This window comes from Thamnophis sirtalis, unplaced genomic scaffold (assembly GCF_051295495.1).
Source record: "Thamnophis sirtalis isolate CommonGarterSnake01/CBP01778 unplaced genomic scaffold, rThaSir2_p1.2 scaffold_10, whole genome shotgun sequence".
Taxonomy (NCBI): Eukaryota; Metazoa; Chordata; class Lepidosauria; order Squamata; family Natricidae; genus Thamnophis; species Thamnophis sirtalis.
In genome coordinates, this window is record NW_028261390.1 from 10,564,360 (window position 1) to 10,590,730 (window position 26,371).

Sequence of the window (26,371 nt, forward strand, 5' to 3'; positions counted from 1 at the left end):
AGCTGAAGTCTGCTTAGCATTTCCAATGTGTTCTTCATAGCCCACTGGAAAATAATACCCCACTGACTCAATTGTCAAACTCAATTTCATTCGGGGCCACATCAGGGTGGTGTTTGACCTCGGTGGGGCTGGGAAGGGGGGGGCATGGCCAGCTCGACGTCATTCGTGTCAGGGGCACCTGTGGTGGCCGTGCTAAGGCAGGACTTCCCTCAAACCCTCCCTCCCTCTCATTATAATCTTCCTTTGTTTCTTCTTTTTCCTTCCCACTTCATTCTCCTTTCTCCTCTCTTCCCCCCTTTCCTTATTTTTCCTTCCTTGCTCTCTTCCCATCTTCCCTCCTTTTTCTTTTTCTTTCCTTTTCTCCTTTCCTGTCCTTTCTTGGATGCTCAAATGCAAAAGGGGAAACGTTTCTCCTTTCGTTTTGTTTTGCTTCTAGTTTGTTTTGCTAGCCCTCTGCCAGTGAAAATGGAGCTCAGGGGCCCCACAGTTGACCTCACCCTTTGGCCCCTGTTTTTAGTCACAACAACCTCCTGCAGCCTTCTGCCAGTGACAATGGAGCTGGGGTTGGGGTGGGGACACATGGTGTCCTGTTCTCTGTTTTCGCTGGCAGAGGCACCATTTGCTGTTTCCAGGGCCCCGCGGGCCCGATCTAAGCACCGCACGGGCCAGATCTGACCCACGGGCCTTGGGTTTGACACCCCTCCTCTAACAAGTAGCTAAAAGATCAGGGAAAGGATGGGAAAAGGAGCGAAGCACAACAAGCAACATTTGACTCGTATTCCAGCCTAACATGCTTCATGGCGTTATCGTTACCTTCACCGACATCTTGACTGTAGACTCCATCGGGCTCAACGTCAGACGGTATCATGATGTGCCATGTAGTCATTCTGGCCTCTGCTTCCAGACCAAAACCCTCAACGCTGCTGTAAACAGCATCCAATAAGGTTAGACGTGAAGGAGGCATATTTGCTTTAGAAAAGCTGTGGGGGGAAGGAGAGCTGGTCCTGATATAAACAGACAGGTTTTTTTGCATTTATAAATATACGCACAGTTATGTTATTTTCTAAGGGTCTCAAGAAGTTCATAGTGAAAAAAGGCATAAGAGTGAACTGATTAGTTTCATTAAAAGGCTAGCAAAAAATTGTTTAAACCTCAAAATGACACTATAGAGCATTGCACACCAGAACAACTAGACACAAGGACAGTTTTTTCTCGAATGTCATCACTCTGCTAAACAAATAATTCCCTCAACACTGTCAAACTATTTACTAAATCTGCATTACTATTACTACTAATCTTCTCATTGTTCCTATCATCCATCTCCTCCCACTTATGACTGTATGACTGTAACTTTGTTGCTTGTATCCTTACGATTTATGTCGTTTCCTAGTATGATATGATTGCTCATTTGTACCCTATGACTATCATTAAGTGATGTACATTGTAATTCTTGACGAATGTATCTTGTCTTTTTGTGTACACTGAGAGCATCTGCACCAAAGACAAATTCCTTGTGTGTCCAATCATACTTGGCCAATAAAGAATTCTATTCCACTCCATTCCGTGAACATTGGGACATATGATGGTTCTGAACAAGCGGTGCTTACAACTGCTCTTGAAGTTCCAGTTGTTGTGTTGCCTGGTGGTCCCATGTTTGCAATCTGGGAACTGGCAACCAAGCTGGGTTTCTGACTGTTGCAGCATCCTACAGACACATGCCTGTAGCGAACCGGCAGTAACGCCGGCAGCAACTCATCCCTGAAATAGAATCTGGTATCTGAAGCATTCGGGGGTACAAGAAAAACTGGTACCTGACATAGCATTCAAACTGATAATACTTTTATGTATAAAAAGCCCTGCAAATCTGCTTGTGATTGTCTTTTTACTGTTGATACCCTGTTTTCCTGAAAATAAGACCTCCCCGGATAATAAGTCCGAGGTGGCGCAGTGGTTAAATGCAGCACTGCAGGCTACTTCAGCTGACTGCAGTTCTGCAGTTCGGCTGTTCAAATCTCACCGGCTCAAGGTTGACTCAGCCTTCCATCCTTCCGAGGTGGGTGAAATGAGGACCCGGATTGTTGTTGGGGGCAATATGCTGACTCTGTAAACCGCTTGGAGAGGGTTGAAAGCCCTATGAAGCGGTATATAAGTCTAACTGCTATTGCTATTGCTAAGCGTGGCACGACAAAACCACGCTCGTCAAAATAGCGGTGATAAAAGCGCATCGCTAAAGCCGCGACGTCATCACCGCCACGACAACAGCGCGGTGGCAGAAGGGCGCTTTAAAATAGCGCGGCGGCAGAAAGCTGATTTACATTAAGGTAAGGGTTAGGATTAGGTTTAGGGGTTTGCTTTAGGATTTGCTTTAGGGTTAGGGTTAGGTTTAGGGTTAGGTTTAGGGTGCTGAGTGCTTCGGAAGGCACGGATTTGCCCTCTGCGATTATGTCATCGCGGTAGGGTCGCGTTTTTCCTTAGCGCTTCGAACGGCGCGGATTTGCCCTCCGCACTTATGTAGGCGCGGATAAGGGCTTCGCGGTTTTGTGGTGGAACCATTGCTAAGCCCAATTGGGCTTTTGAGCACATGTGCTAAAATAAGCCCTCCCTGAGAATATTGCAACACAGCAGCAGCCATGAGGTGACCAAGCGATTATTTCAGGGGTGGGGGGTGGGAGGAAAATAAGACCCTGTCTTATTTTTGGGGAAACACAGTATCTAATTTCCAGTTTCCGTTCCAGAATTAAAGTTCATTTCTACAAGGAATTGGCTACTCTACTTTGCCTTCCTAAATATTAGAAATATGAGCTATGATTTATAAATTACACCTATAAAAAAGAAACTTAATGTTAATCGTCTTGATAATTACACATTTATTTATTTTATTTATTTATTAAATCAACCAAAAGTGCAAAGCATACACTCTGGGACACTTACCTTCCTGCATAAAGATTAATCAAGCAATGAGCCAGACAGCTGATGAATTCTTGGTCGTGATTTGCGGGACCTAAGATCAGGCTTCGGTTCACGGTAAGCATCCTTAGAGAGTCGAGAAGAGCGACTTGCTGGGGCACCGTTTTGTGCGGTCGTGAGAATTGGTACAAGATGGTCCTGTTCAGGCAGTGATAAATGGCATCCAGGGATAGTCCCTGAGATCTTCTTTTTGACTTTAAAAAAACAACAACAACACACAAATAAACATCTTGAAAGAGAGAAACCGTAACAGTACTACACATTTTTATTTCTGTGGTTTTTAAGCAGGTTCTCAGCAATTATTTCCTCTGCTATAAATGAGAAGGTTCCATTATCTTGGAAATTATCCTAAATCGTTGCTAACACTGCCTCTTGTTATTAAAAGTATTCATCAAATAGCCTTGGCGAAATCCAATTTTCACTGTTTCCTGTGAAAGAAAAAAACAAATCCAAATAGGATGAAGCTTTTGATAGATCTGCAGCACTCACTTTTCCCCTTCAGCACATCTACTGAACAAAGGCACAACTGTTTGGAAGCTTTACAGGTTGGAAAACAGTTGCCCCTATCGTTCTAATGTGATTGCCAGATACAAGATCTGACTTCAACAACAGAAGCTGCTGTTTGTGCCAATACAACTGAGGAAGGAGGAGAAAACTGGTTTAAGAGGAGGTCATCTCCAACTTGTGAACAAGCATATAGCCCACTTTAACTTTGATTCAATGAAGTATGAGAAAAGGAAAGCATAAAGGTTTATTTTCAACGCTCATAAATCTTTCCATCTTTACTACAAGTTTCTATGGAAAGAAATATTTACAGGAAAACAAGTACAGGAAGTATTGTCTGTCTAGGTAACCAATGAAATTGTTATTTGAACACAAAATCATGTGAGCATACCTGTGCAATTAATTGGAGTGTGAAATCTATAAGCAACTTTGATTCCTTGTTGAACATCCCTTGCCAAAGTTTATCTACCACACGCTGCGTGAAATAGAATACATTGTTGACAAGCACCTGGTAGCTTCCTCCACTGGTGATAGGCAAAGATGCATCCTCACCTACACAAGGAAAACAGCAGAAGAATTTCATTCCAAAAATGAATACCTACAAAAAAATAACAATACCCCATTCCACCCTCCCACGGATGCCCTAATTAAATCATGAGCCTCGAGCCAAACTTCAAAAGAAATCCAGTTATTTATTAGGAGCAACATGTCGGCAGGTACCCAAGTGAAGCCAACTCTGACCCCACGTAATTTGCAGCTCAATTATGACCCTGTTTCCCCCATTCCGCCCAGGGTATATCATAAATCACATTCTCCAACCGGAGCACCTTCGTGGGCTGTAAAGAACACACCCCTCCAGCTGTTGCAGGTAACCTGGGAGACAGCTTGGGGAAAGATATGCGTGGAATGTGCTTCTGGTTGTGGCTGCCATGTTGCTCCATCAGTTCTCCCCAACACTTATGGCAACTTGAGAGCAGGCTAAGGATGCTTCACAAGTTGACACAGAGCATATAAGGATATTCCATAAAACTAACATTAATACCAGAAAACAATTTATCCATAGAAGTACAATTACACACCAAACAGTATCATTATGCAGTATCAGAATTCTTAAGCTTGCAGAGCAACTGCTCTTGTTTTAATGGATCGTTCTCAACTAGAGTAATTCATAATTTTTTAATTGATGAGTAGGAACGACATTTTGTATTTACAGCAATTCATCAGTTATGTTCTTTTAAGGATTTGAAGGAGGTTCGTTAGGGATAAAAGCATGTAAGCAAATGTTTACCCAATAAAACATCAGCAGCAAGCAAGTGGTCCATAACACTATCCAATATATAAGTCTGAAATTCTTTTTGTTGGGCCCTCGTCGATCTTTCCGGAGAGGCCTAGAAAGGCAGAATAAGGATAATGAGATGTCATCAGAGGAAGCTGTTCTGAAATGTTACTAGGAACTGTGGCAAATTTAAGATGCATTAAACATTGTGCCATCTGGCACCTGGTGCAAACAAAACTTTCCATCAACTTCTTCATGAAGAAGATGACTCTGCAGACACCTCCAGAGTTCAGTTTTATAATAAATGAATTCAAATAAACAGGTTTGGATAATTAGAGCTTTACATTCCTGGAGCTACAGTAAACGTGTAACCTTTTATATAGCAATAGCAATAGCAGTTAGACTTATATACCGCTTCATAGGGCTTTCAGCCCTCTCTAAGCGGTTTACAGAGTCAGCATATTGCCCCCAACAACAATCTGGGTCCTCATTTTACCCACCTCGGAAGGATGGAAGGTTGAGTCAACCCTGAGCCGGTGAGATTTGAACCGCCGAACTGCAGATAACAGTCAGCTGAAGTGGCCTGCAGTGCTGCATTTAACTACTGCGCCACCTCGGCTCTCTTTACTATGCTCAATAAAACTCGTTCACACACAGAGAGAAACGCACGCACCCTTGACAAATACCATTTTAATACTGATAGCCTGTGCTGTTTTACTTAGATACAGTTTGGGAGTAGCAGCCTTGTAACTTCAACCTGAAGTAAACACTCCTCCTCCCTACTCTCTCTCTCTCTCTTGGGTTGCTAATGTAATCAGTTTTTGTAATGGTGTCAGCAAATAAAGAGATGCTTACTACTAAAAAAAACCCTTTCCATTCAATGTATTTAGTGTATAAATATATTTAGTGTAAGAGTGAATAATAAATTATTAATTCTTTCCCTCAGAAATTAACCAATGCCCCGAGTATAAACTACTGGAAAGCCCATATGTCCTTTTTACATATTTCCATGCAGGGAAAAAAAAATGATACTGAGCAACAAAAATCAAACTGTTTTTATTTTTCTAAGAGATGTTAGCTTTAATTTTTTTGAGGGGGCAGGTTATTCTAAATCAGAAGTGCGGAATTACGGCCTTTTATGACCTGTGGACTTCAACTCCCAGAATTCCTGAGCCGCCTGGCTCAGGAATTCTGGGAGTTGAAGTCCACAAGTCATAAAAGGGCCATGGTTTCCCCACCCCCACTCTAAATCAACAGAAAGGGCCAGTTCTGCAAAACAACTTTCAGCAGATTATCTTCCACTGTAGGTGAAGTTAATGAGTGGTACAGAGGTCACTTGAGAACTCAACTCCCTTCCCGTTGCCAATGTAGAAGGCAAATAATTCTCCCTTTTTTCCTTATGGTTCTGAAATGTATATTAGACAGAGCAGATAAATGGGGGGGGGGGAGGGGGAAAAACAGCCTGTGGACCTTGATGGGGAAAGAGACTTATAAGAGACTTATGGTTACTTATTCCTTGGTATAAAAGAAGACACTATGCGAGTGTGATAAAAGGGATTGTTTGTATTAGAAAATACTAAATCAGTAGACGAAAAGGGGATTGGAGCCTTTATAGAAATGTGGCTTTAAAGGAAGGCACTGAGTCAGATCACTGTAAGGTCATTCCACTGTACTACCAGATGGTACATTCCAATCTAGTTTGATTTATATTGCTCCTAGGTAACACTTCTGGGAGACACAACTAATGTGTTTGCTTAGTGTGGGGTTCCTTTGCATTCTTGTGGACAAAAGCCCAGTGATCTCTGTAACTGTGCAACAAAAGATACCTTGTGGCATCTATCTCCAAACTTCTATCTTCCTTGCTTAAAAATGGCTTTCCCACCATAACATTCCTATCAGTTTTCCAGTTTCTTCCTGTAAGCTTTTCCCTAATAAGTAGGAATTGGGACAAAGAGCAGGGGAGAAGATTCGTTGGCACCTCATCCTCACCCCAATTGTCTCTTTTCACTTTTCTGAGCTGCTTCCCGCCTGAATGAGTTAAAGGAGGAAGACAAGCTGACAGATGTGGAAAAACGATTCTTTAATAATTCTTTTCGTAATTAGAAGATATTGTAGCTAGAAAACCAGAGGTGAGATTATACAGATAGGATTGCCCTTATGTCTTTGGCATAAAAATCTCTCCAAGGAGATGGGTGGGAAACCAAATAGCCTTCTACAGCCGTGGTGGCGCAGTGGTTAGAATGCAGTACTGCAGGCTACTTCTGCTGACTGCCGGCTGCCTGCAATTTGGCAGTTCAAATCTCACCAAGCTCAAGATTGACTCAGCCTTCTATCCTTCACAGGTGGGTAAAAGGAGGACCCAGATTATTGGGGGCAATAAGATGACTCTGTAAACCACTTAGAGAGGGCTGTAAAGCACTGTGAAGCCGTATATAAGTCTAAGTGCTATTGCTTCTTAAGGTGCAAATCATTGTAAAACTCTCAAAATTATTCTGATATGCCAGCGATTCTCAATCTTTTCTTCATCACGGATCCCCTTTAAATACTTTCTGTGGCCACGGACCCCAAAACTTAAGTTTTAAATCATAACAATTCTTCAAGTCTTCGCAGATTCCCTATGACAACATCGCAGCTCCCAAGGAGTCCGTGGACCAGAGGTTAAGAATTACCGTGATAGCAATAGCAATTACACTTCACAGTCCTTTACAGCCCTCTCTAAGTGGTTTACAATGTCAGCTTATTGCCCCCAACAATCTGAATCCTCATTTTACCGACCTCAAAAGGATGAAAGGCTGAGTCAACCTTGAGCCAATGAGACTCGAACTGCCAATCCGCCGAACTGCTGGATTCTAACCACTGCATTCTAATCAACGGAATGTTGAAAATATCCAGTGTAACTTTTCTTTTTGCTTTAAGAAACAACGATAAAGTACTAAATTTACCTCCAGGAGGAGATCTATTAGAGGAGTTTGCTTGCTTGCAGGTGTAAGGCAGAGATTATCTATGATCAGCACACGCATAAAGTCAAACACAAACTTCTTAGCAGGGTGGTTGGTTAAAAAAGTCTTAGACCCAACATTGCAATATTCCGATTGACTCCGATTCATCCCCGTATCAGAGGCAAAGGCTTTGAACTCTTCGGCCGGAGATCCGGCGTCGTCATCTAAATCAGTAACCTGTTTTTGAAAAAGAAATCAGTCATCAGTTTTGGACAACAGAGTACGATGGATTGCAGTTATTTATTTTAGCATCTCACTATGGACAGATGTACAAAGGGGCACGGTGGCTCAGTGGCTAAGGCGCTGAGCTTGTCAACCAGAAAGGTCAGCAGTTCGGTGGTTCGAATCCCTAGCGCCGCTTAACGGAGTGAGCTCCTGTAATTTGTCCCAGCTTCTGCCAATCTAGCAGTTTGAAAGCCCATAAAAATGCAAGTAGAAAAATAGGAACCACCTTTGGTGGGAAGGTAACAACGTTCTGTGTGCCTTCGGCGTTTAGTCATGCCAGCCACATGACCACGGAGACGTCTTCGGACAGCGCTGGCTCTTCGGCTTTGAAACGAAGATGAGCACCGTCCCCTAGAGTCAAGAATGACTAGCACATATGTGTGAGGGGAACCTTTACTATTACCTTATGTACAGAGAGTCCTCGACTTACAACCATTTGTTTAGTTATTGTTTGAAGTTATAACGCCACTGAAAAAAAGATATTTGTGACCATTTTTTGACCCTTAGGACTTTTGTCCCATGGTCACACGATCAAAATTCAGATCCTCATGTTTATGAAGGCTGCAGAGTCCTGGAGTCCTGCGATCATCTTTTCTGACCTTCTGACAAGCAAAGTCAATGGGGAAGTCAGATTCACGTTAACAACTGTGTTCCTAACTTAACTGCAACGATCCACTTAACAACTGTGGCGAGAAAAGTCGTAAAACGGGGCAAAATTCACTTAACAACTGTCTTGCTTAGCAATAGACATTTTGGGAGAGGACTACCTATGCAGGTAGCGTAACTGACAGCCATTTAGGAATGTCAAGAGTGGAACTCACTGAAATAAATGTGTCTCTTAGCAAATAAACAGTCTCTCTCAAAGGAAATGTTAGATTCAGTTGTGGTTGTAAGTTAAGGACCATCTGCAACAGCACCTAACCAATCTAGGTGGATCTTGGACGTTAAACAGAAACGACCTTGCAAAAATACTTGAATGGTGGACGTTGTTGGGAAGTTGAAAAAAATGGGCACAATTCTCTTAATAACTGTTATGACCTGCCAGTGGCCAGCAGAGTTAGCAGCAGAGTCAGAAAGTGAGAAGGTTGGGGAGGAACATGGGCCAGTCCTGGAGGCTGGAGAAAGCTCAGATGAGGGCGCTGCGTTGGAGGCAGAGAGGGGGCCAAGGCTGTCTGGCAGTTCTCAGATGCCTTCAGAGTCAGACATCAGTGAGGCAGAAGAACAGCTGGAGCCTGTTCCCAGTGTGTGCATGCGCAGAGCTGCCAGAAGAAAAGAACAGCTCAGAAATCAGGGTCGACTTGGGAATAAAGCCACAGGTGGATGGTGAATGGCTCCTCCCATAGGAAATAAAAGAGTGAAAGAGGAGTGGGCTTTTGCAGGAAACAATTCGTTCGTTCATTCGTTTCAGGAGTGTGAAGATCTGTCCGTGAATCTCAGAGACTCTGTGCCAAGTTTTTCCTTTTGTACAGCACTTGTACAGTTTGGACAATACTTACATGGCAGCTTTCCAAGCTAGATAAGGTCTGTGATCATAAATTCATCTTCGGAAGACTGTTTACCAGGCCTTTGCTGAATGTGAATGAGAGGAATTCACATTCATCTAATAAAAGCGGTTTTGTCGGGACAGGGAATCTGCTTCGTGCTTTTTGGGGGAAGCCTAGGTCCGAACAGTAACCACTTTTGCATAGCAAATGGAAATTTTGTTCCAGGTTGTGGTCATAAGTCAAGGACTAGCTGTATTATAATTTCTCCTAAACGTACATTAGAAAGTAGTCATGATTTACGTACTGCAATGCAAGTAGATACATTCTTGGAAGCCAGAGGCATCCTATGGTCAAGTAAATATGATACAGCGAAAAACCACCCCGTCACTGAGCCTAGAACAGCAGATGGTGCTAAGGAGGCCTACAAGCTGTCTACTGTCACAAAGACCACTGCTCTGTCCTTCCTCCTCCCACGCAGAGACATGAAGCACGGTAGAGTGACTTTAATTTGGCCTTTGGCCAAACGGGAAAATTTGATATCAGAAAAATCCTGCCTCTAGAAAACTACCTGCTGAGAATAGGATACAGACAGAAAGAGACTAAGCAGGAATCTACCCAAGCAAAATATTAAACAAAATTTATACGTGGTAATAAGCAGATTAAATTCCTAATTACGAGCTAAGAAGATACTGGAAAGGACATAATGAAAGCAGCATAATTATCCACCCAGAGTGTTCAGCAGCTGTTGTCAATACGGTGCGCAAACCCCCACCCCCACCAACCTGTTGTGGCCCAGCAGGATCCGTTTGAGCTGCTGATGGACTCGGATAGCGAGGAACCCTATGAGTCTGCTATGGAAGATGTGGAGGATCCTGGGCAGGGTTCAGAATCAGAGCAGAGACCAGAGAGGCTGGTTGGCCACTAGGAGGCACCTGAGGCATGGAGCAGTGGGGAGGATTCAAGGCAGTTTGTTCCTGATGCCAGGCAAAGGAGGGCGGAGAAACGGAAGCAGCAACAGCTGCGGAGGCAGACTCATGAGAGATAATCAAGCCCAGGTGGTTGTGGCTTGGCCCCTCCCAAGAGAGTATATAAGTGAGAAATTGGGAGGAGTCCTTTTGCAGGACACAACTGATCGTAACAGTCTGGAGGAACTCTTGTCTGGTCTGTTGTGTATTTCTATTCTGTTTGGTTTGAGTTGCTGGCAACCCTTCTTGCATGAGAGTGTTGTCTGGGCTTTCAGCCAACGGAGTTGTAATTCCTGTGATTAAAGAGTGGCAAATAGCCAAGCCTGTGTCTGCGTTACTCACAGGCCGGAGGGGGGGTGGGGGTCAGAACACAACCTGACGATGTATGGCTTAAACCTTCACTCTCAAAGGTTAAAGTCGTATCAAGCGTTAATTCCCTCGTGAGAGCTGCAAAGCCTCTTGAATCCGACGCTATTAATCCGTGTATGAGATTTTGCAAAGCTTTCAAAGGATCCCTAACAGCGGTGAAAATAAGGTTTTTCTTCCCTTTAGCCTCTTAAACACAAAAACATGCATAATACTCTAATGCATGGACTTCTCCAGCTGATGGTGGCTTGCCAAAATTTCACGTTTTTCCTCATATAAGACCTAGTGCTGAATTGGGGATTTTAGGCACCCATAACACTAAGTGGCTCAGTGGCTAAGACGCTGAGCTTGTCGATCAGAAAGGTCAGCAGTTCGGTGGTTCGAATCCCTAGCACCGCATAACGGAGTGAGCTCCTGTTACTTGTCCCAGCTTCTGCCAACCTAGCAGTTCGAAAGCACATGAAAAATGCAAAAATAGGAACCACCTTTGGTGGGAAGGTAATAGCACTCCATGCACCTTTGGCGTTTAGTCATGCGGCCACATGACCATGGAGAAGTCTTTGGACAGTGCTGTGGCTTGTTGGCTTGGAAATGGAGATGAGCACCATCCCCTAGAGTCGGGAACGATTAGCACATATGTGCAAGGCGAACATTTACCTTTACGTTTAACACTAAGTAAGTTTCAAAAATCAGAAATCATCTTTGCATGATACAGATAAAATATGTTAAAATTTATATTTTGGTGTTCACTCCTGCAATCTACCCTAATCAACCCCATATATGCAGATCTCAACTGAACCATTCTGCTATAATTTTAACATATTTTATCTGTGTGTTAAATTATTGTATTTTATTCCAATTTCATTTCAAATTGTATTTTGTCCAATTCCATTTTAAATTGCTTTGGTCAAATTTCAGTAATAATTTGTTTCTGGAACTCTGCACTTTGATATGGCCCAAGGGCTAATCAATAAATAAAGATCCAACATCTTTGCAGGAATAATCAGCTGGTACTTGCAGCAGAGAGGGCTCTCAGTAATTTCCCTGCTGATGAATATTTCTATTCAATTCTATTTATGTTTGCTAATTAAATACTCAAATCAATTTCCAGCCCATAAAGCAGTGTTTCTCAACCATGGCAACTTGAAGATGTCCGGACTTCAACTCCCAGAATTCCCCAGCCAGCATTCGCTGGCTGGGGAATTCTGGGAGTTGAAGTCCAGACATCTTCAAGCTGCCAAGGTTGAGAAACACTGCCATAAAGGTTTGACCATAAATTAAAGGTTTTGGGATTGTTGTTGTTGTTGTTGTTTTTAAAGGAGGGGATTCTTTTGTTTCCTACCATTTCTGAGTATGGCCGGATGTTGAAAGGGAACACGGTAGCTGCCAGCGCACAAAGGAAATCTGGGCTCATCCACATCGAAGCTAAATCTGGAACATTATGATACAGGTATCGAAAGAACTGCATCAAGGTGACGGGATATTCGCGAAGCCAAGAACCTTCTTCCTCAGACTGCCAAGGCTGCAGGGCAAGGAAAGATCAGAAACTTTATTCAATTGAAAGATAAAATCAGGTGAGAACTGCATTAGTCAAGAGGCAATGTTCTGACTAGAGTTGCATCTTAATAGTAAAATGTATTGAGGAATTAACCCTATGTATTATTAACTATAACATTGGATGGGAGAAAGAGGGAGGGAGAGGAAGGGAAGGAGAGGGGGGGATGTTAATATGTGACATCACCTGTTTTATTAACTGGGTGCACAATATAAAGAAAATTAGCTTGGACCAAAGCCATCCGGTAACTTCATATTTACTCATGTGTAGAAGCCAGCAATATACTGTGTTTCCCTGAAAATAAGACAGGGTCTTATTTTCTTTTGACAATCCCCCCCCCGAAATAAGCACTTGGCCTTATTTTTGGGGAGGTCTTATTATTTTTGAGGTGCAGGAGGCGGTGAGAATGGTCACTTCATGGCTGCTGCTGTGTTGCAATATTTTTGGGGACGGCTCATTATGGGGGGAGGGCTTATTTTAGCACATGCACTCAAAAGCCCGACTGGGCTTATTATCCCGGGAGGTCTTATTTTCGGGTAGTTTTCACTAAGTATGCTTGAATGGATAACTTTTTTTTAATTTTAGATTTTCATCCTGTGTTTATTATTATTTTTTAAAAAAACAATTCAAGGTAGAGAACATACCTAATGCTCCTTCTTCCTCCTATTTTTCCCACAGCAATAACCCTGAAAATTGAGTTGGGCTGAGAGAGAGACAGGAGAGTAACTGGCCCAAAGTCACCCAGCTGGTCTTATAAGCCTACGGCAGGACCAAAACCCGGTCTCCTGGTTTCTAGGCCAGCACCTTAACCACTGCAGCAAACCAGTGCAACTGGTTTCTTGTTAGCATTATTTATTTCATAAGGAAGGAGTATCTTTTCCTTAATGTATGCCATTTCTCTAAAAGCACAAGTCTGCTTCTACTTGGCAACAAGACTTCAATAATACCCAGCAAAACACTTATTAATCCCAGCTTTATTGAGCAGTGCTTTGGTTTGCTAGACTGTGGATATTTAATAGATTGTGATGTCATGCATATATTGTCTAAAGAAAACTGTTGTGGCCCAGCAGGAGCCGTTGGAGCTGCCACCAGACTCCGACAGCGAGGGGCCCTATGAGTCGGCTCTGGAGGATGTGGAGGACCCTGGACAAGGTTCCGACTCCAAGCAGGGCGCAGAGAGACTGGTTGGCCACCAGGAGGCACCTGAGCCTTGGACCAGTGGGGAGGAGACAAGGGAGAGTGAGCCGGACGCCAGCAGTGAGTTGTTCCTGGATGCCCTGCACCGAAGAGCTACTAGGCGTCAGGAATAGTTGCACAGTTACAGGAGGTAATTGCAGTCAGCTGGTGGTCATTAGGCTCCTCTCCAGTCTATAAAAAGACTGCTTGTGCACACGCCCCTCTTGCAGAAGTCAACACAGGAAAGAATGTCAGAGAACATTATTGTGAGCTTGGTAGGCTGGATTGCTGCCAAGCCTTATCTGTGCTGGATTGCTGCCCAAGCTTGTCTGTGCCGGTTTGTTGCCAAGGACCTCTCTGTCTGCTAATTAAATGCCGTAACTTATCTTTGGCTCAGAGTGTGTGTTGGTGTGGGACGAGGGGGGTCAGAACAGAAAGCTATCTAATAAAAGTTAATTATTTTAACACAATACAGTGCAATAACATTTTATTAATTGATCATATCAACATATTTAATTATTACTATTAAACACAGATAAAGTCATGGAAAAACTTGGGGTGGCGAATAGGTAGAAAGATATGACAATCACTTTTTTTAAATGTAGTTTGTTTGGTTTTTTTTAAAGAAAGGGAAGTCACTTGTATTTACATTCCTCTGCCCATCCATCCATGAGCAAAAAAACCAAAACAAATAAAAAGACTTTTCCTTGTGAGTCAGGTTGGGAGAAATAAAATCAGTGAGTGGCTGAAGGTAGACTGAGCCTTATTCTCCTCTATCCTAGACCAATACTTTTAACATATTAAACTCCCTTACTTTTACTTATTGCCAAAACAGAGGTGTCCAACCTTGGCACTTCTTTAAGATCTGTGAACTGCAATTCCAGAAGGCTGGCTGAAGTCCACAAGTCTTAAACATTGCCAAGATTGGACACCCAACACCATGTCCTAAAATACTGCATCCATTAATGGCATCACGAAAGCAACTACTGCCAACGAGTAGGATAGAATTTTGTTGGGAGTTTAAAATGAGTTTTTCCCTGTCAGTTTGCAAAAGATTCTACCTTAGAATTCAGAAGTAGTAAACTTTTCTTAAACGTTTTACGAACAAAAGGATAAAACGAACAGGTGGAATATCTCAAACTTCTCGTGGGATAGGGAGACGCCGTACTTACTGAATTTAGCATACTCCTAAGCATTCCCAGCAGTAAAAATGCCGCTTCTGTGCAAACACTGTGAATTGAAGCAACCACAGTTCCACTTGATGCGGGAACACCAAATATGAACGTCCAAATTGAATCCAAGTCAAACTTCAGCAGAGGAGGAGGAGAGAAAAAAAAAAAAACAAATTACATTATTCTGTGTTCATTTATAAGCAATCTGTAAATTATTGCCGTGCCAATCTTGCTGTTCAACCGCTTGGTAGTTCAGAGTTATTTGTATAAATCAACCAATGAGAGATGCTCCCTTAATGCACCAGAACCTGTACCAATTTCAATTAAGCACTTATCTTATTTTTATTATTATTATTATTATTATTATTATTATTATTATTATTATTATTATTATTATTATTATTATTGTATCACAGCGGCCAGTTGTTTCGCCGGATTTGGCATTGGTTACTAGTCGGGCCCCACCCAGGGGCCTAAGACTTCGTAACGTATTTTCGTAATATGCGTGCAGATCCAAGCAGTGCGGCTTTTTGCATTTGACTGATGGTGATTTTGTCAGTTTTTAGCTGTTTTAAATGTAATTCCAGTGCTTTTGGAATAGCACCCAGTGTGCCAATTATTATTATTATTATTATTATTATTATTATTATTATTATTAATCCTTATTATCTTCCTTACTCCCCACTTTTATTGGCATTATGATGGTTATGACTATTGTGTGGCTTTGCATGTATCCCAAGTGCTTTTGTACCCGCGTCAAATCACCCTTCGGCCAAATAAAATTCGCTTCAATTCGGTTTAATGCAAAGTTTATTTGAAAGCTCCCTTTTACCAGTCATCTCACTGAATCCAGTAGGTATTTTGCTACATAGTTCCTACCTGACCACCCTGGTTGCACCGACTGATGGGGGCTGGTGTGCTGAGTTGCAGATTTTCAGGCAGTTCAGCGACTGGCTGCTGTAGGAAAAGCGCCATGAGAAGGAAATACAATGCAGGCACATTGGTGTGCTTCGGAAGAAATGACTGAAGAACTGGGAAGCCGGGGAAATGGCAGGCATCACGGTTAATTTCCCTGACAGTTGATCTGCCACCAGCACTCCTGCCAACATTAAAACCTAAAAGCAGAAAATAAAGAAGAAAAGTTAGTTCTGTAATATCAACACTGTTTGGAAAAACAAGTTGAATAGCTCAACCTCAGTATCTATACATATAAAAATGGCTTTGTGTGTGTGTGTGTGTGTATGTATGTACCAGTATAACTCTGGAACGCCTTGAGCAATTTCAACCAAACTTGGTACACAGATGACTTACTCTCTGGAAACAAATACTGTGGGGGTAAAACACCCCTAACACCCCTTAGGGTGTGTGTTCTGTTAAGATACAGCCTGTTGTGCCTTAAAATGGCTTCTACCATACTGCCTTAAAATGGCTTCTACTGTACAGCGCTGTGGAGTTGCCAAAGTAATAGCTTCACAGTACTCCACAAGGGGGCACCCTCTGGTAAGGAGAAAAATCCAACATTAGAAATTGTGGTGATGTTCATGGAAGGAGGGTTGGGATAAATAAATACCCGGGGAGCGCAGGGTTATCAGCAAGTGGTAAATAAATGCTGGGTTACAGAAGATTTTTTCTCAATGTTATTTTTATTCAACTGAATGATTGAAATTCGGAAGAGTGCTAGGCTATATAAGAGAACTACTCAAAATAGTCAAACTTTGGCCTAAAATAGCGGTCTCCAAACTGGCTGAGGAATTCTGGGAGTTGAAGTCCATCAGTCTTAAAGTTGCCAAGTTTGGAAACTGCTGGACTAAAAAGTCAAAAATTTTAAGGGTGAAGTTTACTGATAGGCTCCACCTTTCACTATGTATACATCCGTTAAGAGCTTTTTTCTATGTGAGCCCATTGAAACAAATGGAATTGCCCCAGGCATTTAATAATAACAAAAATATTGCTTAGGTCAATCAGTATACAATTAAACAATTCTTCATTTCACTCCCAAATAAATACTTTCTCATTCCCTTTCACTTCTAAAAGAAAACATATCTATATTCTTAATCTGAAGTTGTCAAAGATAACAAATGAGTATAGAAAGGAAACACAGAAACTAAATTATTGCTGTTTGCAAAAAAAATAAAAATGAATGAAACACATTTTTTTACAAAAAAGAAATAGTCATGGAATTATATTTTCAGAAATGTTCAGTATTTGAGCACAAGCCAATTTCATCTCAATTTCAGAGCAGATTTTAGCAATAACCCCTTAGCACATCTCAGCTCTACTAGTGATGTCTGTTAATTCCCAATAAACAAAGGTATTAATATAAAAATTGCATTTGCTCAACAATATATTAAAAATATCCATGCTGATTTTTTCTTTCTGATTAAAAATATTTACGCTAAAAAATATGTCTACCTTCAAAATTCTATAGAACCTGCTCCTAACAGCTGATGTTCCAACATTGCTTATCAGTCACACTCACATTGTTAGAACAATGAACAAGGAAGCAGTGCTAACTTTGAAGATTTTGTCATTTTAGGATTTCCCATATAGTTCGTTTTTGGTCCAATTCTTACACCACAAGAGCAGCTGTGGCTTTTGCTCCCAAGCAGATGTTCCATAACATCAGCTTAATTAGATCATTTGGGAGGGCCTTTCAGGGGAACCCTTGCATACAAATGAACATATGTCACTTCCTACTCAAATATGTCAACATAATGGATTAGCCTTGTGGCTCAGTTGTTTTTCCCCTTGGCGTTCTACCATTAAATTGGGAGACTGTAACAACATGCTCTGTATTTGACAATGTTATAAACTAGTTTCTGAACAAAATTATGTTTTGTGTTCTTTAGATGAAAACCAACTTTTATAGAATATAAACAGGCCAGTTAAAGATGTGACTTGGGTAAAAAAAATTCTAAGACACACTGATCAATAATTGTGCATGTACGAAATTGTCCAGAGATATTTTCTAAAGAAATGGAACCTAAACATAGGGCGTCTCCTCGGCTGGCCCATCTAGCCATAGAGTTATCTGTGTTCTCTCCTTTGGTTAACTGGTTCAGGAACCATCTCCAATTTGGGAATATGCTATATATATGTCAGGTATCAGATCAACTTTATAATGACCACAATACTCAGCCTGGGGAAAAGCCCACCCCAAATCTCTAAATTCTGATACAATCTTCTGTTAGTACATAGTTAAAGTGGCAATTTCCTATATCAAAAAAACATTTTCTTTTACCATTCAGCCTCATGGATTAGTCCAAGTTTTATTATACAGGTAGTCCTTGATTTACAACCACAATAAAGCCCAAAATTTCCACTACTAAGCAATACAATTGTTAAGTGAGCTTTACCTCATTTTATAACTTTCGTTGCCACAGTGGTTAAGCGAATCACTACAGTTATTAAGTTAGGAACACGGTTGTTCAGTGAATCTGGCTTCCCCCATTGACTTTGCTTGTCAGAAAGTTGCAAAAAGTGGTCGCTTGACCCTGGGGACATCGCAACAGTCATAAATACAAGCCAGTTTCCAAGCGTCCAAATTTTGATCATGTGACCACGGGGATGCTGCAATGGTCATAAGTCACTTTTTTCAGTGCCATTAAATGGTCACTAAATGAACTGTTGTAAATCGAGGGCAACCTCTTGTCAGAGTTCCAAGCAATACCCCTAATGAAAGAAGACTATGAGGCTTGAGTTTCCTCAAAGTTACCATATTTTTCGGATTATAAAACACACCTCTCCCCCCCCAAAAAAGAGAGTAAAAATCTGGGCGCATCTTATAAACTGAATACAGCATTTTTGGCCCCCCGAACCCCTCCCCCTTTTGCAAAAATGAACGTGCAGAGGGCTTGGGAGACCTGCAAAGTATTCCTGGGGGCTGGGGATGGCAAAAACAAGCGAAATACAGGTGCTTTTTTTGGCTCGGTTTTGCCCCCCACCCCAGGCCCCAGGAGCACTCTACAAGCCTCCCAAAGCCTATGCATGCCCTGTTTTTTTGCAAAAAACGGCGCTGTTTTCGCAAACAAATGGACCATTTTTTGCTTGTTTTTGCCCCCCCCCCCCCGGCATCTAGGAGCACTTTGCAGGCCTCTCACTCTCTGCATGCCCTGTTTTTTTTTTACATAAAATGATGTTCGCAGAGGATTTGGGAGGCCTGCAGAGTGCAAAAACTTTTTTTTTTAAATTTACCTCTTCAAAATCTTGGTGCGTCTTATACTCCGATGCGTCTTATACTCCGAAAAATACGGTACATTTTATTAGAGATGTCATATTGGCATATCTGGGAAAACTCGAATCTGAAAGCTTCCAGGTTTTCCCCACCCAAACAAAAGTTCAAGTCCCTGCCCAGCACCCACATGCCCATCACATGGCCCATTCGGACCCCGTGCCAACTGGAGATGCCTTCCGGTCACACCACTCTGGGTGCAGGGCAAGACGTCCTTGACTCTCTGAGAAAGGAATGTTATTTTGACTATATCTCTCACATTCCATATATTCCGCCCCCCTGCCAATTTCCCACAGCATTAAATGTGGCAGGCCTGAAGGTCCAATGCAAAAGGTAGCTTCCAGGCCTGACACCTGTACTCTATTTTGATAACATGGTGATTTGTGGGGACTCATACCAAGTACGGTTCCAATCTTATTGGTTAATACAGAATCGGTCTGTTCCAGCCAGCCTCCGCCACTCAGACCTTCCTTGAATTTGATGAGGATAGTTGGGTTGCTCAGCAAAACTACCAGAATCCTCATGGCTGCGGTCACTGTAGCCGGATGCAGATGGTCTTCCATAAACAGCACAACCCAATCAAAGCCCAGGGTCCGGACCAGCTCTTCACAAGCCCTAAGGGTGATCCATAAAATTAGCAATACAGACCAACACTAGACCAAGAATCAAGAAGTAAACAATGCCCCAATCAAGGAATTACCAACGTAAACAAACAAGCTAACAGTACACAACAGCCTAGTCAGGGAATCCCCCAAGTCCTCTGGGATTGGGCGGCCTATAAATCGATTTAATTAATAAATAAATAATAAATAAATAAATAAGACCAGGGGTCTCAAACTGGATTTCATTGTGGGCTGCTTCAGGATTGTGTTTGACCTGGGGTGGGTGGGTGAGCATGGCCAGGTGGCTGTGGCCAGCTCAATGTCACTCATGTCGGGGGCACCTGTGGTGGCCCTGGGGGGATCCATTTTTGGTAGTAGTTTGTTTTGCTAGCACTCTGCCAGCAAAAACAGAGTTCGGGGAGGGGGGGGCGCACGGCCCTCCCAGGCTCCATTTTTGACTGTGACAGCCTTCTGCAGCCCTCTGCCAGCGAAAAGGGTCACCGCGCATGGCCCTCCCAAGTTCCATTTTTGCTGACAGAGGCACTGCGGGCCAGTCCTTCATTGTTTCCAGGGCAGCCCCACAGGCAAGATCTAAGCACCCCGTGGTCCTGATCTTCAATTTGACACCCCTGCCCAAGACCATTCCCATAAACACTGAGAGGGAGCCACTAGAATATAAAAATAAGAGTAAATCCCATTTCCTCCTAGCACTGATGATGTTTCCTAGTTTAGTAATGAAATGACTGCGAGAAAACCACCATGGCTCTAAGAACAGCAAGGACCTCACAGTAGGCAATTTTTCAGGGGGGAAAGGGGTTTAACAAAGATCTGGTGTTTTGTTCCCGAGCATTTATTTGCACAGACATGGATTTGTTGATGTCTGCTGATACAAAAGTAGAATCGTCCTGGATTTTGTTACAGTTACACCTATGTAAAGAAAAATCTAGATTATGTGTACTCACTGTAAATTGACGCTTGTTTTTTCTTTAGATGTGTACATAAGCTTCAGCAGGATATCCAGCAATCTGTTTCGCAGAAGAATAAGATTTGCAGAAACAAGACCACCAAAATCTTCCTCGGTTCCTAAAATGTAAATTATTACTTTGAAGCAGGCAATTTCGAACACTCATGCAAAGATTATTTTCTAAGACGATGTCAGAGTCAAAATGGCTTCAGTCAGGTCAGGTCAGGGTTGGAGCCCTGACAGTCAGTGGACATTAAGGCCATAATCCATCTAGCTAACAAATACTTCCTCAGTTTTATTGTACGGGAATAATGTTCCTTGAGCTAAAGATTACAAGATGATATATATATTAATTTAAATAGACATGCTGCAGAAAATAGGTTTAAACTAATCTACCAATGTACACCTAAGCAAGTTAAGATGTAAATAGTCTTTTAGTGTTACAACATTTTTGTACTTAGTACAAATTTTGACTGGCGTAAAAAGAGTTGTAATATCAAGTGCAGTCACAAGGTACCTGCTTAACAACTACCTTGTTTCCCTGAAAATAAGCCCTTCCCGGATAATAAGCCCAATCGGGGTTTTGAGCGCATGTGCTAAAATAAGCCCTCCACCAAAAATAAGCCCCCCCAAATATTGCAACACAGAAGCAGCCATGATGTGACCACGCTCGCTACCTCCTGCACCTCAAAAATAATAAGACCTCCCCAAAAAATAAGGCCAAGTGTTTAGGGGGGGGGGAGTTTCAAAAGAAAATAAGACCCTGTCTTTTTTTCGGGGAAACACGGTAGCACACCTTCTGACTGTAATTCCAGTCTCAATTACAGTCATAAATCAAGGACTACCTGCACACCAGAGAATGGAAAGCATGAGCTTAAAAACACAGACACACACATTAAATGTTAATGCAAAAATACATCTCAACTTCTCTTTCATTCTTTCCCTTGAACCTGGAACTACTTACCAGTGTCAAGCTTCTCTTCATTGTTCATCTCCATGACTACAAATTTCTCACAGACTGCAAATGTAGGCAAAGTAGAAGCGATGAATTGTCCAAACCTTGAAAAACAGAAGGAGAAAAATGGCAGGCACTTATGTGACAAATCGTGGTTAATTTTGCCAGTTGGTAATATCAGCTGCGCAGTAAAGTAACACTAAGTGGCAATGGATTAAAAAATGTAGATTGTGGTGACATCTGATTTAGAACTAAAATTGCCTTGGTCTAACTCTAACATAATGTCCTTCCTCACTCTACCAAAACACTGCTTGTACCACTGGAGGTTCTGGTATTGAGATGTCAGAACGCAACTTAGTTGGGAAAGGTGACTTGTAAAAGCCAAGACGCATGTGATAATGCACAATTATTAGGTATAAATGGTAAATTATGTATTTTAAGTAAATTATACATGTGTATATAAACTATGGGATTGTCATTATGGAACTGACATGGATTTTGAACGCAAAAATATATTATTTTTTCCAAACATTAAATTACATTTTCCAAGCATGACAAAAATTTATACAAGTACTGTATTTTTCGGAGTATAAGATGCACCTTTTTCCCTCAAAAAAGAGGGTGAAATTTTGGTGTTTCTTATACACTGAATACAGCAAGTTTTGGCCTACCGAAACCCCGCCCCCCCTTTGCAAAAATGGACGTACGGAGGGTTTGGGAGGCTTGCAAAGTGCTCCTGGGGGCTGGGGAGGGCAAAAAATGGACCATTTTTGCCCCCCCAGCCCCCAGGAGCGCTCTACAAGCGTCCCAAAGCTCTGCCTGCCCCCCTTTTTTTGCAAAGGGTTTAGGAGGCCTGCAGAGTGCAAAAACTTTTTTTTTAGTTTACCTCTTCAAAATCATGCTACGTCTTAATAGTCCGAAAAATAAGGTAGTCCTCAACTTATGACCACAATTGAGCGCAAATTTTTTGTTGCCAAGTGAAACATTTGTTTTGTGAGTTTTGTCCCATTTTACGACCTTTCTCGCCACAGTTGTTAAGTGAATCACCGCAGTTGGTAAGTTAATAACATGGTTGTTAAGTGAATCTGGCTTCCCCATTGACTTTGCTAGTCAGAAGGTCGCAAAAGGGGATTATATGACCCCGGGACACTGCAACCGTCATAAATATGATTCAGTTGCCAAGCACCTGAATCTGAGACCATGGGAATGCAGTAACAGTCATAAGTGTGAAATATGGTCATAAGTCACCGTTTTCAGTACCATTGTAATTTTGAATGGTCACTAATAATCTGTTTTAAGTCGAGGACTACCTATAGTAAGATTCTTATACCTACTATCCAATAGATTCTGGCCCTATTTTAAACATTTTCCTCTCTCACAGAAAAATCTCATACTTTTCTATGTGGGACTAGAGCAGGGGTGGGTTCCTGCCAGTTCTAACCTCTTCTATAGAGGAGGTTCCACAAATCTACAGTGCCGTTTAGAACCGGTTCCAGCTCCCTCCCCTCGCCCGTCCGCACATCATCAAGATGAAGAGCGAGAGGAGGAATTCTGGGAGTTGAAGTCCACAAGTCTTAAAACTGTCAAGTTTGAACACCCCTGGGTTTTTTTTCCCTAAAGGATTAGAGGTGCAAGGGTCTTGTAACTTGATAGCTTTAAGACTTGCACACTTCAATGCCAGAGTTCCTGAGCCAACATAACTGGAGGAGGAATTCTGGGAGTTGAAGTTCACAAGTCTTAAAGCTGTCAAGTTTGAACACCCCTGGGTTTTTTTTTCCTAAAGGGTTGGGGGTGCAAGGGTCTTGTAATTTGACAGCTTTAAGACTTGCGTGCTTCAAATACCGGAATTTCTGAACCAACATTTTGGTTGCTAAGCAAGAGTGTTGTTAAGTGAGTTTCACCACATTTTACAAGTTGGCCATGCCCACCCAGTCACATGACTGCCAAGCCACTCCCACAAAGCAGACCACTCCTACAGAAGAGATTCTAAAAAATTTTAAAACCCACCACTGGACTAGAGAAATGTGCCCTCTCATAGGTACCAGCTCTGTCAGGCCTGGAAGCCATCTTTTGCATTGGGCCTTCAGGCCTGCCATATTCAGTGCTGTGGGAAAGAGAGCACTCTCTCTAATTTTTCTAGGAAGAAAATCCATAGGGAATCTCAATAGTACCTGAGTAGGTCATTGCTGCTAGGGAACCCCTGAAGTAAATAGCTCAGAACGTTGCTAATAGCGGCAATGGTTGGCTGTGATAAAGACACATCTCGAAGAGTGAGCAAGAGTTTTGGGATTAGCTGGAATTCCCTCATCAGTTTTGCATTTTTTGATGCTTCGCTGTAAAAGAAAGAACAAGGTAATAAATAAGAAAATAATTGTCATTCTCCCTGAAAAGGATAAGCTTCTTATATTACAACTCACCTTATAAATTATTTTTGGAGAGGCAATAATATCTATGCATCAATCAGCAGATGGATCAATTGAGAAATCTGTATGGCTGGTATCATATTATACTACTTCATTCAAAAATACCCACATTTATTTACTTAGTTACCCCAATTATTATATCCAAGCATTTTTTATTTGTTGATACTTTTTATAGTTACCTATTTTACATAGGTTCCTAATATAATGAAAGTCAAATGCTGGTTAGCTCTTCTAAGACCCAGGTCTGGACATCACTTCTGAACACCAAGAAATCCGGTAAACATTTTGGAAGGCAAGACCTGTTCATATATTTGTAGTTTCCCTGATTGATTTCAAACATTATTTGAACGATATCTTTTAAAAGAAGCTGCTCTATTTCCTGCAGAGTTGTATATATTTAACTATAGTTAGCATGTGTGTTTGTGTAAAGATGTATGTAATTATACCTATGCAGTGCTCTGTATTCAAAGTGGAAACATAGCACCTATCTGTAATAACTTAAAACAAATTTGTGTTTTCTAAGATTGCAACTGAACTAAAGCATTGTGCTCCTCTACATTCTAAAATTTCATTTGGTGATTTAATCCAAAAAACTGTGTGGCTTTAACAAATATATTTTATCATGAGATAAGATATCTTTCCTACTCCTCCATCACTTCAAAAACAAAACACAAGCTCAAAAACGATCAATCAAGTTGTATAAGAGCATTAAAGCAAGCAACATTTTCTGTGAGTACTGATGAAGGAAAAAATTTTGGAGTGTTACATTTCTTACACTGTTTATAAAATAATATTTATCAATGTTACCTGGACTCAGTAAGAAGTTCGATGAAATGTTCAAATAATGAAAGATGAAGTTCGTAGGGGGCGTGAAGCCAAACCTGAAATGCAAAAATATTTCTAATTTGGCAGGTAATACGGCTACCAAAATATTTTCCTGAAGTAGAAGTGAAGTCTGACTAATACTTCATCTTCATTCTAGATTAGCAAAATCACAATTTTATCAATTCTGCTTTAATCAGAACGTCGTTGTTCTGTAAAATATATACATAGTCTAAATAACAGTTCACTAATTTAGTTCTCCTTTGTCAAATAAATTTCCAGGCCAGGACTGCTCACTGGTCTAAGAAAGCAAAATTGGTTTATGTTTATTTTGATTGGCTCTGAATGTAACACGAGCCCAACCTATGAATACTATGAATCAATTTTCTATTTCAAATTCAAAGATTTGCAGGCTGGGTCTCCCCACTGAAATAGCTCTGAAGGGTTGATAGAAAAGTTTATGCATATTACATAAAATTGTTTGCTCTAACGTCTTGCCTGTCAACGACTTCTTCAGCTTCAATCACACTAATGCATGGGCAAACCATTGATACAAACTCAAGGTAAACCGCTTCAAACTCGATTGCAGAAAATAGGACTTCAGCAACAGAGTGGTCAACGCCTGGAATGCTCTACCTGACTCTGTTGTTACAGTCTCAAACCCTCAAACAGCTTCAATCTCAAACTGTCTACTGTGGACCTCACCCCATTCCTAAGAGGTCCGTAAAGGGGGCGTGCATAAGCGCACCAGTTTGCCTCCCGTCCCTGTCTTACTGTCCCCATTTATCTGTATTTACTTCCTTTGTTTGTGTTTATGTCCATTACTATACTTGCTATCTTGTACATGTTTGACAAATAAACAAACAGTTATTATGCTAAATATAATTGCACCTAACTCTATTCATGTCTAATATTTTCAATGGATTCAACAAATCTATTTCCAGTAGTATCTTTCGTTTAGAACAAAGTCCACATTATTGCAGCCTTTACTAGTTTAATATTGTTCTCCTATAAATCTCAGCCATGAATCTCATATCCCTCAGCCAGAAAGGAAGGGATTAGAAATGTAGATCCTGCAAATCTGGAGAGCAACAGAATGATGAATACTGATATAATCTATTTCAATAGTTTACATTAAAACTGGTCAACAAGGCGGATCGTTGTTTATTTGCAGTACAGCTGTACGATACAGGTAGTCCTCGGCTTACGACCGCAATTTGGCTCAAAATTTCTACTGCTAAGTGAAATAGTTGTTAAGTGAGTTTGGCCTCATTTTGCGAGCTTCCTTGCCACAGTTGTTAAGTGAATCACCGTTGTTAAATTAGTAACATGGTTAAGGGAACCTGGCTTCCCCCTTGACTTTGCTTGTCAGGAGGTTGCAAAAGGTGATCCCATGACCCTGGGGCATTGCAACTGTCATAAATATGAGTCACTTGCCAGGGATCTGAATTTTGATCACTTGGCCATAGGGATCCTGCAACAGTTTGTGTGAAAAACGGTCATAAGTCGCTTTTTCCGGTGCTGTTATAACTTTGAATAGTCATTAAACGAAGTGTTGTAAATCAAGGGTTACCTGCATACCATATGCCACCTGAAGCAAAAAAACCAACAACTTTTTCCTCCCGATAGTACATGTTTTCTTTCAAGCAACACCATTACAGCAGGTTTGCTGCTTAATCTTTTAT

The 26,371-nt window shown here is 41.5% G+C and overlaps 1 protein-coding gene across 6 annotated transcripts in view; it reads right to left on the reverse strand.

The window, feature by feature from the left end:
* The window catches only part of WDFY3 (WD repeat and FYVE domain containing 3), a 207,084-nt gene that overhangs the window by 50,035 nt on the left and 130,678 nt on the right, over window positions 1–26,371 (reverse strand). For 4 of the 6 annotated variants that reach the window (XM_087724055.1, XM_087724053.1, XM_087724051.1 and 1 more), the window contains 13 exons: window positions 24,672–24,745; window positions 23,613–23,774; window positions 21,451–21,545; window positions 20,485–20,605; window positions 19,318–19,535; window positions 15,569–15,804; window positions 14,690–14,824; window positions 12,129–12,308; window positions 7,690–7,923; window positions 4,760–4,859; window positions 3,863–4,023; window positions 2,932–3,161; window positions 814–980 (listed from right to left, as the gene is read on the reverse strand). In XM_087724055.1, the coding sequence (XP_087580181.1) occupies window positions 814–980; window positions 2,932–3,161; window positions 3,863–4,023; window positions 4,760–4,859; window positions 7,690–7,923; window positions 12,129–12,308; window positions 14,690–14,824; window positions 15,569–15,804; window positions 19,318–19,535; window positions 20,485–20,605; window positions 21,451–21,545; window positions 23,613–23,774; window positions 24,672–24,745 (2,113 nt within the window). The remainder of the gene's footprint in view (window positions 1–813; window positions 981–2,931; window positions 3,162–3,862; window positions 4,024–4,759; window positions 4,860–7,689; window positions 7,924–12,128; window positions 12,309–14,689; window positions 14,825–15,568; window positions 15,805–19,317; window positions 19,536–20,484; window positions 20,606–21,450; window positions 21,546–23,612; window positions 23,775–24,671; window positions 24,746–26,371) is intronic. The other 2 variants (XM_087724056.1, XM_087724054.1) reach the window with 1 other exon arrangement.